The sequence below is a fragment of the Asterias rubens genome, chromosome 10 (assembly GCF_902459465.1).
Source record: "Asterias rubens chromosome 10, eAstRub1.3, whole genome shotgun sequence".
NCBI lineage: Eukaryota > Metazoa > Echinodermata > Asteroidea > Forcipulatida > Asteriidae > Asterias > Asterias rubens.
In genome coordinates this window covers 16,114,327-16,126,410 of record NC_047071.1, presented here as the reverse complement: position 1 = coordinate 16,126,410, position 12,084 = coordinate 16,114,327, and the positions used below count along the sequence as shown (strand labels likewise).

At 37.9% G+C, this 12,084-nt stretch overlaps 1 protein-coding gene across 2 annotated transcripts in view; it reads left to right on the top strand.

Annotated features, from left to right (window-relative positions):
• The window catches only part of LOC117295377 (furin-1-like), a 55,444-nt gene that overhangs the window by 28,642 nt on the left and 14,718 nt on the right, over nucleotides 1–12,084 (top strand). For both annotated transcript variants that reach the window (XM_033777994.1, XM_033777993.1), the window contains exon 7: nucleotides 4,022–4,110. In XM_033777994.1, coding sequence (XP_033633885.1) covers nucleotides 4,022–4,110 — 89 coding nt within the window. The remainder of the gene's footprint in view (nucleotides 1–4,021; nucleotides 4,111–12,084) is intronic.

Sequence of the window (12,084 nt, the reverse complement as noted above, 5' to 3'; positions counted from 1 at the left end):
GTGGGCAAAAAAAAGACGGCTTTTCATTTCTTGAGATGTAAAGAAATCATGCTGTTTGATCTCAACTCTAGCTTTGAGGATATTGCTCCCACAGGCTATATACTTAGAATCTAGACTTCCAGAGGTTATCAAAAGGTGGAAATGCAATCATTTTTCAACAGGCCTACTCAAATTTGGATGCTGGCTTGAGAACTTTCTTTGGTCAGCAATGACAGGCAATCATTTGTATTGCTTTTTTTGAAAACATGAAGGCTATTTAGAGGTAATAGTGTTGTTGAGGTTATCTTTCCTGTTTGGTTTTCGATTGATGATGTGTTTTATTACTCTTATTGTGTCGTGATTGAGCGGTCAAGAGCACTGGACTCCAACTCGAGTGTAGGTTCGAATCCTTATCTTGGCAGTTGTGTCCTTGAGCAAGATACTTTATCAAAATTGCTTTGCTCTTCATATCAGTTGATACATTAAGCCATAGGTTCAATATAAAAACTAGATTGCTGCAACTTTTGGTGAGTAGTTATGGAATAGTCAACTTGTTTCAAACTAGATGGTTTTGAGCATAAGTACACATACTCAATGGTCAATCTTATAAAAGTCAATACAAATACCAGACTATTGAAATTTCGACTTGGATTTGGTGAATGAAAAATGAATATTTAAACCAGAGTGCTGAAAGTTTGACTCATTTTGGTGAGTTACCATTGAATCGGAAGTATATTTCAAACGAGATGGTTCGTATATGTAGGCCCTACTAGTATCAATGTCATACCAACATTCTTTCAGGGTTGAGAGATGCATGGAACCCAATTACCTGAGCCCCCGGGTACTACACTGCCTCCAAACACTCCCTAGTGATGGGTGGTCCAAGGCTCTTCCCTACCCCAATCTGTACTTTGCCTACCCCTCCACCCTAGAGTGACCTAGCTTCAAATCCATCCACACAGGGACACGCTGGGCTAGATTTACTGGGCTTGTCTTGTTTTTCAATGGCTTTTCCCTGGCAGCGCAAGTGTTGAGCCCCATTTCTGAATTGTAATGTTTCTTAGAACTGCTTTTCTTGAAACATTGCTTCTTAGTTATGTCAAGGCTGAAGAAAGGAACCATGAAGTTTTGTTAGCAAGCTTGTGGTATTTTAAGGCTAATACAAACTTTAGGTTAACTTAAAGTAAGTCCATAGATGTTGTGACTCAACAAATTAGAATAGATGAAGCCTCACTCTTCAATTTGCGAGGCAAAAACAAAATAATTTAAAAAAAATGGAGGGTTGGGGTTGGGGAAATTGTAAATTTATATAAATATCAGTTATGTGTTTGTGCAGCCATGTTTTTTATTTTTTCCAAATAGTTTTGGTTTGAACAAAGAAAATTTGACTAGAGCTTGAATCTCAGACTTCAAGATTAACTTGCTGCGCTCCACTAACTATCTAGCCATAATGTTTGCGGCCTCCCTATTTTGTTAATGTTTCATTCAGTGGTGCAAGTCTGATTTATATTTCTCCATTAAAATCCTTCTAAACAAACCAAGGATGAATTTGAATAATAGTCTGACTCCCTTAGTTTAGTGAGAAACTATTTACATTTAATTTTATTGAAGACAAGGAACATGACATAGATAGTTGCAGCCTGATGAAGTGTCACATGCACACAGTCCGTAAGCCAGAAATAGACGATAATTACACACTCAATGAGTAGAGCGTGCGGATGACTGCGTCTCCCACACTTAAATATTACACCGCTGTCGGCGTCCTGAATGTGGCAACATTCTCGGTTGTACTGAGAATGTTGTTTCTGCTTTGCCATTATGACTGATCACATTTGTTGAAATCAATCAAATGTGGCTGTGATTGTCTTTCATACGAACCCTTCTCGGATGCTGTAGATATGCTAATTCTAATGCTGCATAAATTTACACATGTAAGAAATAGTGCCCTTTTGAAAATTCTTTGATATTTAGACAAATGTTGGAGGCATGTTAGTGACCGCTGCCCAAATTGAATGTTGCATCGCTCCCTGATGTATTAAGATTTGTATTGACTGATCACCTTTATTGAAATCTATCCAATGTGGCTTTGACTTCGTTTCATCTAAACCCTCCCCCGGAAGCTGTGGGTATGCTAATTCTAATGCTGCAAAAGTTTACACATGAAGGAAGACTGTGGTTTTGAAACCTCTTTGATATTATACAATGAGGCATGTTAGTGACCGCTGCCCAAATTGAATGTTGCATCGCTCCCTGATGTATTAAGATTTGTATTGACTGATCACATTTATTGAAATCTATCCAATGTGGCTTTGACTTCGTTCCATCTACCCCAGAAGCCATGGATAATGCATATGCTAATTCTAACGCTGCATAAATTTACACAAGTAATTTACACCAATGTGGTATTGAAACCTCTGTGATGTTATACAAACATTGAATGCACGTTGTGAGTGCATTATGGAAGAATGTAATGACTAGGTGAAATCTGGGTTATACCAAAGGAAAAAGCCAAAAACTGTCTTGTTAAACTGAACCTAAATCTTGTGCAGTTTCTGTCTGTAGTCCGACCGCTCTTGAAGCTCCCTCAACTTGCCAGCGTTTTCAAATATTACATCGTTTTGACAGGAAGTGCGCGCTTGCGGTGGGAGGGTCATTCTTGCCTTTATCTTCTAGGCATTTATACTGGTGCCTGGATACAGTCTTTTATATTTTCTTATTTACACAATTAACTACAACAAGAAATTTGAGTTCCCCCATGCCTGTGGGGGCTAGAAACGGAATTACTCTTTGAATAGATGAAAGACTATTATTTGTTGGTCAGTCTAAGAAGTAATTTGCAGATTCAATATGCATACACCCTGTCAGTGTGGTGTTGTCAGTCTTGTTTGGGCCTTATTACACATTTTGTGACGGTAAATTGAGAGTTTAAACATGGCTTTGTTTAGCTTCTCTGTAAGTGTAATAACAGTTTTGATCAGAGATATTGAAATTTTCTGTCAATGATTATAAATATTGTGCCCATACATGTACATAGGAGTATGTTTCTTGTACACTAAATCATCCATAGTAGCAGAGTGTTTTTTTGTAGTCGTCAGATAGTGATGGTATTGTGCATGTGATGATACAAGATTGACTTTGATTGACACTCAGTCACAGTATGTCACGTCTCGTGTATAGCCATTTTATCTCATTTGTAAACAAGTTGAAATTTTGCAGCTGCTTTAGTGGCACATATAAAGGGGCAATATTTCATGATTAAGGCACGGAATGTGACACACAGAAAACGTTATCCATGAAAAAGATATTTGGTTTATAAAGCCATCTCAGATTTGTCTTCTGAAAATGTATAGGAAGTTGAACAAGCATTGGCAGCCATTTGGAATTTTGTATTGAACCTCTATTTTTGTGTATTACTTTTCTCATTTTGAACTTGTCCTGTTATTGGTGCTAGATGTTAAAACAAGGTTCTTTGATTTCCCCCCTTTGTTTGTTTTCCAGCTAAGCTTACTAAACCTGCCTCAGATAACTAATATTAACACATTTTTGTTTGTTTTTCTCTTAATTAATGTTGTCAGAAGGTATTGCAAATCGTATGCATCAAAACAATGTTCTCCTTTTAACAGTGGTCCTCTGGCTAAATGCTAGGTAGAATACATTAGGACCAGTCAAAATTCACTCCAAGTGGTCCAGCTGGCTAGTTCACTTTTTGTAAAGCATACTATTTAATATGAAATACGGTCTAGTGAAAAGGATGGCAGACTCTTGAAGTGACAACCTAAGTGGACCTGATGGCTAGTCACTGAAACAATTAAGGGCAACTCTGCAAAAAATAAAAGTAAAATTGATATTGAAATAAGCTCATACTTTTATTTGAAATAATAAAAAGCAAATAACCAAGCTGTTCAAATAAGCATTGTATTTTCTTTAAAGCTGTTTTGAAAAGATAATTTGGAGTTATTACCAGAATGACAATGAAATGTGGCTTGTTTACGCGGGTAGTAATTTGTGTCTAACTGTTCCCTGTGGGTGTCTTAATTTGCAGGCATGGTACCCGGTGTGCTGGGGAGGTGGCAGCCCTTGCCAATAACAGTATATGCAGCGTGGGGATTGCATACAATGCTAGGATTGGAGGTAAGTTCAATGTTCTTGTTTTTGTGTGGCACGTCCTGGCTGAGCCCATAGGACTCGAGTTCTGATCGCATTAGCAGGCAGGCCTGATTATTTTCGGAGGCAATGAAGGCAATTGCCTCCATGCCCCCTGGTCATTGCCTTGGTGCCCTTGAAATGCACGACAGTAGATTTTTACAATTTCCTCATAGGGTGCCCTTTTAGCCTATACATCAAATTGGTTTAAAAGACTGCAGATAGAAACACGTGTACTCTTCCTGGAGACTGTAGTTCCCAATAAACATACTTTTTCAAAAAGTGAGTTAAAGTTCATATTTGAAAGACACTTTTCAACTGGGTTGCCTGGAGGACCTGTAGGCATGGTGTAATTGCTCCATAACCCTCATGCTGTCTGCAAGACATTGAATTTGATTCAAGGTCGTGGGGTCAAGTTGAATCAAAACATTCCTGAGAAGAAGAAAAAATGCTGGGCCTCCAGCTTTGCTACTTGTCTGGTAGCGCATTAGTTGGGACAGCAAGTGCTGCTTGGGGAGCTCATAAATGGGTTTTGCAGAGTTCTTGTTGTGACAGTCCTTGACTCATGGGGTGGGTGGTTGGAACTTTTTTTTAACACAGTCACACTGAAGTTATTGTTGTCAGGTTCCCTGACACACTGACACAAATATTCTTAATTCTCAATTTATACAAAGGGGGCCAGACTATTTTACCTGCCATCCACAGTTTGGTTTCCCTTGGTTTGAATGGAAGAAAATCCAAAATGGCTGCTTTATGATGAAATTCTACTATTCTCCTCATGGGTTTTCACCCCCAGCTGTCCCACAAAACTATTTTTCCCTGTTCACTATTGTAAATTTTGGTTCAAATTCTATTTTTTTTTTTAGTTTGATGGAATAAACATTTCTCAAGGGTTTTTCCCTGATTTCTGGATTTTCTAAAAAATTGCCTTTGAGCATTAACATTTTCTCTGTAGAAGTAAAGCAGTCACCAAGGGCAGAAAAAAATAGTCCACATTGTGTACAAACCTGTAGTTTTGTATTTCTTATGATACACAGAGTCTGTTAAGCTTTAGTCTTGGTGCAAGACGTTGTTATTCACTATTACTCAACTAACGCGATCATGATCACCCGCTCCTATTACTACCATTACTATTGAAAGATAGCTGGCACTGTTGGGAAAATTTCCAGATCACCCCACCACAGCACTATCGCAGAAACGCCCTCTAAAGGTGGAAAAGTCGCAACGTGTGTAGTGTAGAGTGTATGGTATTACCGTAAAGGTTTTACCTTGCACAAAGACTTAGTAAACCTCCTGAATTGTAACATCTGGAATCTGAGTCTAGATAGGAGGCCAGCAGTCCATTTTCAGGAATGTTCACATACGTCATATTTCATCCTTGAACTATAAGTCTGATGTGATGTAGTTGTGGAGATTGTGGTCATTCAGAATGATGAGCTGAAATATTGTGGTTTACGCTGGGTCCTTGGTAGTGCAGATTTTCCTGCCAAATACATACTTTCAGTTTCAAATTCTGTCATGTTGTAGAAAGTTTGTTTTTCTTCTAAAAAGTCATATGGTTTACAAATTAGAAGGGGGCGAGTCCACATAGGAGACGGACTTCCCACCCAGCAGAGTTCTAAACCATCAGTTCCGTTGAATTACACGTAACTTCCTTAATTTGTAAACTTTTTCTGTGAATCCATTTCCAATTCCATCACCTATTTTTGGTCAGGGGTCAAGAACGAAATACCTGTGAAGTTAATTGCTTTAGCTGCTGTACATTTTGGGAAAATACTCACCTTCTTCAAAGGTGTGCACAACATTGGAAAGATTGAAGATATAAATTTTGACAGATTTACATGTAACTTTACATTGATATAAAGAGAGTCACTGTGGAAAACCTTCCTCGAAATGATGTGTGCCATTTTTTGAGAAATGAGTGAACATGTGAAAGAATTAGTTTGGATCTCATGACTTCAAAAAAAAAAAAAAAGACTTATATTTGTCGTTATTTGGAAGTACTTTTCTTTCAATTCTGAATTTGGTGCTCTCTACTTTTGAGGCATCATTTGTTTTGGTCACTAGAAGTATGTACTTCACAGAGGCAGCAGAGGCACTAGTCTCCATGCCCCCTGGTCATTACAGGGTTTCCCCCTTGAGTTTGTTCTTGTAGAAGTTCCCTCATTAATGAGGTCCCCTTCACTAAGAGAAAAACTGATGGCAATTTCATGGCTCTGCTTATCTTAAGCAAAACATCTACACTTACAGAAGCAGGGAATTCCGCGCATACATGTACGTCATGCGTATTTCACGATTAGCGGGGAATGTTTGCTTGTGTGCATGCACACTCGGCTACTTAACTAGGCATTCTTTCCCCTTACACAGCTAGCTCAGAAAATTGGCGCTTGCACATTAGTGGTGACTGGTGATCGTAAGCGCAGAATCCGGCAGTAAGCAGAGCCATGAAATTAGGCCCTGGTAGTCCCCTGAAAAAAAAAGATGAAAAAAAGAAGAAAAAAAAATCCTAATAGTTGCCCCGAGACTCTCATTGTGAGAGTTTGTCACATACGCCATCATAATGTAGATTCGTACAAGGGTTTCTACTCGTGATTTGCAATAATGATGAGTGACTGTTCTGATGCCATCATTGAGGGTTTAGATGTAGTTAGATGAACTCGTAGTCACGAGCAGATTCATCAAGTTACTGGACTCTAATAACTGCTTCACCTCTAAAGGAATCGTACAGTGTTATTGGGTTTGAGGAGAGTACATGCATTCATTCAAAGTGCAACTCTGTGGTTCCTTATAAATGTTTCAGTCGTTTTCAGGGACTCAGGGTCCTAATTTCATGGAACTGCTTTTAAAAGCAGAAAATATTGCTTATAATGTTCTGCTAAGCAAAAATGAGCAGCATACTAGCCACATACGGTACATGCTACATGTATGGTATTTTGATGGATAACTTTAATATACTTGTAAGCAAAATTGTTTTTGCTAAGCAAATTTTTATACTGTACATGTAGAAGCTTGATGAAAATGTGCCCTGGTGAAAGTCATTGAGAAAATGAGTAAAAAACTGTAGTTCAAAACCCAATGGTAGAAAACGGTAAAAATATTTAATTTAAACGCCACATGGTTGTTAATTCATTGATTGAGTCTCATTAGTTGTGAATACTGGTCATTGACAAATGAATGTCAATGGTGTGCTTTAAAAACAATTTGTCTTATATCCCAGTGCTGTATAACAAACATTTCAGTGGAAATGTTTTTCAAAATAATTGATAGCATTTAAACTTTATGATAGCAAGTACATTTCAGGTTAGAAATCCTTGGTTTATCTTCCATCCATACTTTAACAAATGCCTTCAATATAAGTCTGTCTTTGTTTGAACTACAGGGCAACGATTCCGTCATTTACTTTGTAAAAAAACAATCTCATGACAAAGTTACTTGTACTTCCCTTCCATAAGGTAAACAGAAATGAATGAATTACAAAACAAATTTGTGGGGGAAAATACCAATTATACAGTGAGACATGCCCCCCAGTCTTACCTTTTAACCTTTCAAATGTCTAATTTGCATTCATTATCCCGGAGAAAAATGAAATAAATATGTTTGGCTCATACAACACCGGCTTGTCGGTTTTCAAAATTCTTACAAAAGCTTGTCGGTTTAGTGACATTAAACCTTTTTTTTTTCACTCATAAAATGGCCGGGCGACACATTTTTGAAGACAACCGGCTGGGGTGTTTTTCCAAAAAAAGAAAATTTCATCTGAAATCGTTTAAAAACCAAACACTGCTCCTCCATTCCTGTAATTATAAACTTAGACATGGCATAAGGGCAAGGTCCATGGGTGTGGTATTGCCACACACCCTTTAAACCAGTCTAATAACGTGTTTTTATTGGCAGGGGTGTGATGATTATACAGGTTCTTACATTTCAGATTTATCTTCTGGCATAAACGGTGTTGTGTTTTTCATCTCTCCTTTATATGCTGTATATTTTTTCATTTGCCAAATTGATTTTAAGAAAGGAATTTAATGAAGCATGAAATGCTGCTCTATAATGAAAATTTTAATTCACATTTTTGTGGTTTGCTCTTGGAGTGTTTACTGTACATGAACCTGCAACGCTTGGGCAAATATTAATAAAACGTTTGAGCTGAAAGGTTTTTTATATTACAAACATGCATTGACAGTGCTTGTTCAAGCTATGCCAAAGAGTGGTTATTTTTCCCCTTGGCCACCAATAATGCATTGGATGAGGGATTTCCATATGAATGGTTTTACCCCTAACAGACTAGGCCTGTTTGCTTAATACACATAGCCAAAATCCTTCAGAAATACATTAGAAAGTTAGAAGCTCAAAGGCCCAAATGATGTGTATTGGCCCAATACGCTAGCTGGTGCATGGGGGAACACTGACAACGTTAAGCCAAATATGAATAAAAACATGTTAAGCGTGCCAAAAAAGGGATATTGACCCTATTCACCTAACGCCATCAGAATAATCTTGGATGCGCTATTTTGGTGGTCAATGTCAACGTGCGTTATTCAGTGAAGTGTGCATTTTTAGGCGACGCGGCGTTTACACGTAAATCTATTGCCCACCAAAAATGGTTAGCATGGCACAGTCCCCGCGTGTGACGTGCGTGCAAGGGGTCAATAGGCCTATTTAAACGATCTCAGTAAAGAAAAATAATTTCGCGAAAAATAGCCCAGCTGTTTATACTAAAAAGGGTGTCAGGCGGCCATTTAAAAAAAAAGCGGCCCTTCTTCCTTTTTTCTTGGGGGGGGGGGGGCCTTAAAAACATGATACTTTCTATCTTTTTATGCCAAATAAAAAGCTTACATTTGATGTTTCAATGGTTGTTCATTGACTGAATATAAAGTTTGAAAGTAACAACTTAGTCCCAAGTTACAAAAAATGCACTTTGCATCCCAAATATTTTTGGAATTGTTGTCTTGATGACACCAATGATATAAGTTAAGCCCCCAAGTCAAATTTTCAGCTGTTGTCTCGTCATCAAGGGGGGAAACCATCAGCAAGAATTTGAATTGATGACAACAATTAGCGCGTCTGCCAAAGTATAAAAAAAAAGGTACTGACATTTGCAGTAAAGATGCCTCATGTCTTTGAAGGATGCCAGTTCAGGACCTTATTGCTGCAATGTTCCTATAATGTGGAAACTATATATCAGTGTTGGTCCTACAAAATTTTTGTGGTCAAGGCAGGTATGCTATGAAATTTTTGATTCATGAGACGGTTGTTATAGCACCTTTTAAGGGTTTAGGCAAATATGCTTCCAACTATGCCAGAATCACCGGGGCGATACCCTTCTCTTAACAATAAGTGTAACTGGGTTCTTTTACAAGCGTTAACACACAGAACCTTTGATTTGAGTGGTAGAAGGACTTTAGGCTGTGTGCGAACTGGCGACTTTGGCTATAAGCTATGGCTACAGCTACGGCTAGATCGCATGCATCTGCCTATTCTTCAACACTTGCAGAAGCTCTGATCTAGCTGTAGCTGTAGCCGAAGTTGTCGTTTCGGACACGGCTTAAGTTGGATGAGAGTTATTTTAAAGGCAGGTTCATAGATTGGTAAATACTGCAAAAATTAATAATCATAAAAATTTAGGCCTATTTGAGAAGCATGCAGATGTTGATAGTACATGTTTTGAGAAAAGGATTCCCCTTCAAAGTAATAAAGTTACATGGTTGGGATCATTTTTCTCTCCGAAACATTTGCATGCATGAATTGCTTCTAAGATTTCCGAGGGTCGATATCCATTCCCGGATACTGCAGCCAGAGGTGCGGTTTGTACTTGCTGTCAACTCGCTAAACGAGGATGGATTTGATGTCCTTGTGCAAAATACTGTGACAGTTTTTTGCTGTTTTGCCTCTGCAAGTAGATACTAGTCAGCTGAAACTTTCACATAGTGACGTTTATTTTTTGATTTTATGCATTGCATGGTGAGGTATGGTTTGCGTTGTGTTTTTCTACTTGCCAGGTAGATTTTGTTCTTTAGAGAACTGTCCTGCTATATTTTCTACTATCGGGGAGTAGATTTCTGGATTTCTTGGAGACTTCTCAGTTCTGAAAAGAACTGTCCTGCTTTTTAACTACTATCTGGGCGGAAGGTAGCAAATCCACTGAGACTACTACTCTAGGTTACTGTAAAGTATTCTATATAATTTGACTTAAAAAATCAGCATTACAATGACAAACACCAATCTATTACCCCTACCTTTAAAGCCATTATACACTTTCGGTAAACAGTATTGTCAAACTCCCACACTTCGTGTATCACAACTTAAATGTATAAAATAACAAACCTGTGAAAATTTAGGCTCAATCGGTCATCGGAGTCGGGAGAAAATAACGGGAAAACCCACTCTTGTTTCCGCACGTTTCGCCGTGTCATGACATGTGTTTAAAATAAATCCGTAATTCTCGCTATCGAGAATTGATATTGTTTTAATGTTTTCTCAAAAAGTAAAGCATTTCATGGAACAATAGTTCAAGAGAAGTCTTTTACCATTACCTTCTGTAAACCCAGTAAATTATTTGTAAATCTGTGAACTTTTTTTTTTTTTTTTTTTTACCGAAAGTGTATAATGGCTTTAAGATAAAACATGGAGAGAGAGAGAGAGAAGGGGGAGGTACACACATCAAGACTGCATGTAGATTACATGAATCTATCACCATTTGCTGTAAGAACCTCTCGGGAATCAACCCCACAAACAGCCTACCTCCTAAGACACTTGGGGGAGATTTAAATATTAAATACATGTCGAGAATTAGTTATTGCATACTTACTATGGTACCAACCTTCCCTGCATGCACTGGGTACTCATGTATTTATTCATTTTTATTGGCCCATTTATCTGTCTATAAGTCGTAAAGAGCGCAGTAAAAAGCTGGGATCAAGTACATGCGCTTACTGTCAAAGCTAAACCTTTAGGATAATCAGAAATGGAAGAAAGATCTGAAGGTTCTAGGATATGCATTTATTGTCAGTAAATCATTTATAAAACGAATTTGAGATTATAGCCTACTTGTTTTGTTTTCATTCTACTGTTAAGTGCTTTGAGGAATCGGTAATTCATATTCCACTATAAAATGCCTGTTTCATTTTTTATTTTAATCTGGTTTTGTTTGATTACTGTTTTGTTTTTCTGCTATATGACTCATTGTGTAAAGATTGAAAAAAATCTTACTTGAAATGGTTTAAATTGGTTGCAATATTGTTGCCTGAAATGCTACAGCTTTTGAGAAACTAGTAATAAAACAATTAGTTTTGATCTCATGGGACCAGAACGCCAACAGTGAAACTAGTTTTTCTTTTTTCTTGCAGCTCTTATGACCAATTGAGTTTAATTTTCACAGGTGTATTGCATCTATACCGTAGGTTAAAAAGTGCTGATACTGGTCTTTGAAACGTTTCGATGCATGCTGTAGGTGTGCTTTTTAACGCATAAAACTGTTGTCTGAAAAATTATGAATCTCAATTCACTTTTCCATTTGAAAGGTCATTTGAGGTATTTTTTGGTAGCGGCTTTATTGTTTGACTCAGAACACCTACATGTAGGGTGTTCCTGACAAAATGTGATGCTGTATTATCCCTTTGAATAAACACTCATGTGGAAAAACATTAGTTCTGACAATTCTCGCTGGTTTCGCAATGTCAGGAAATGGGGGGGGGGGGGGGCTTGAAATGCCTCGGAAAAACAAACTCCCTCACACTCCTGACGATTCATATGTTATGACGGATTTCAAAAGAAAAGGATCTTTATATAATTTTAAACAAATATTAGGTGTCCTATTATTCTTTTAGTGGGGATATAGAAGCACCCCCTGTGGGCCACCTGTTTATCCGTTAAGCCCTTAGAGCAGCATTTACCTGTGCAAGTACCCGGCTGGGGATAGCTGACTTTTTGAGACCCCAGTGTGCCCCTCTTTGATTCCTGATT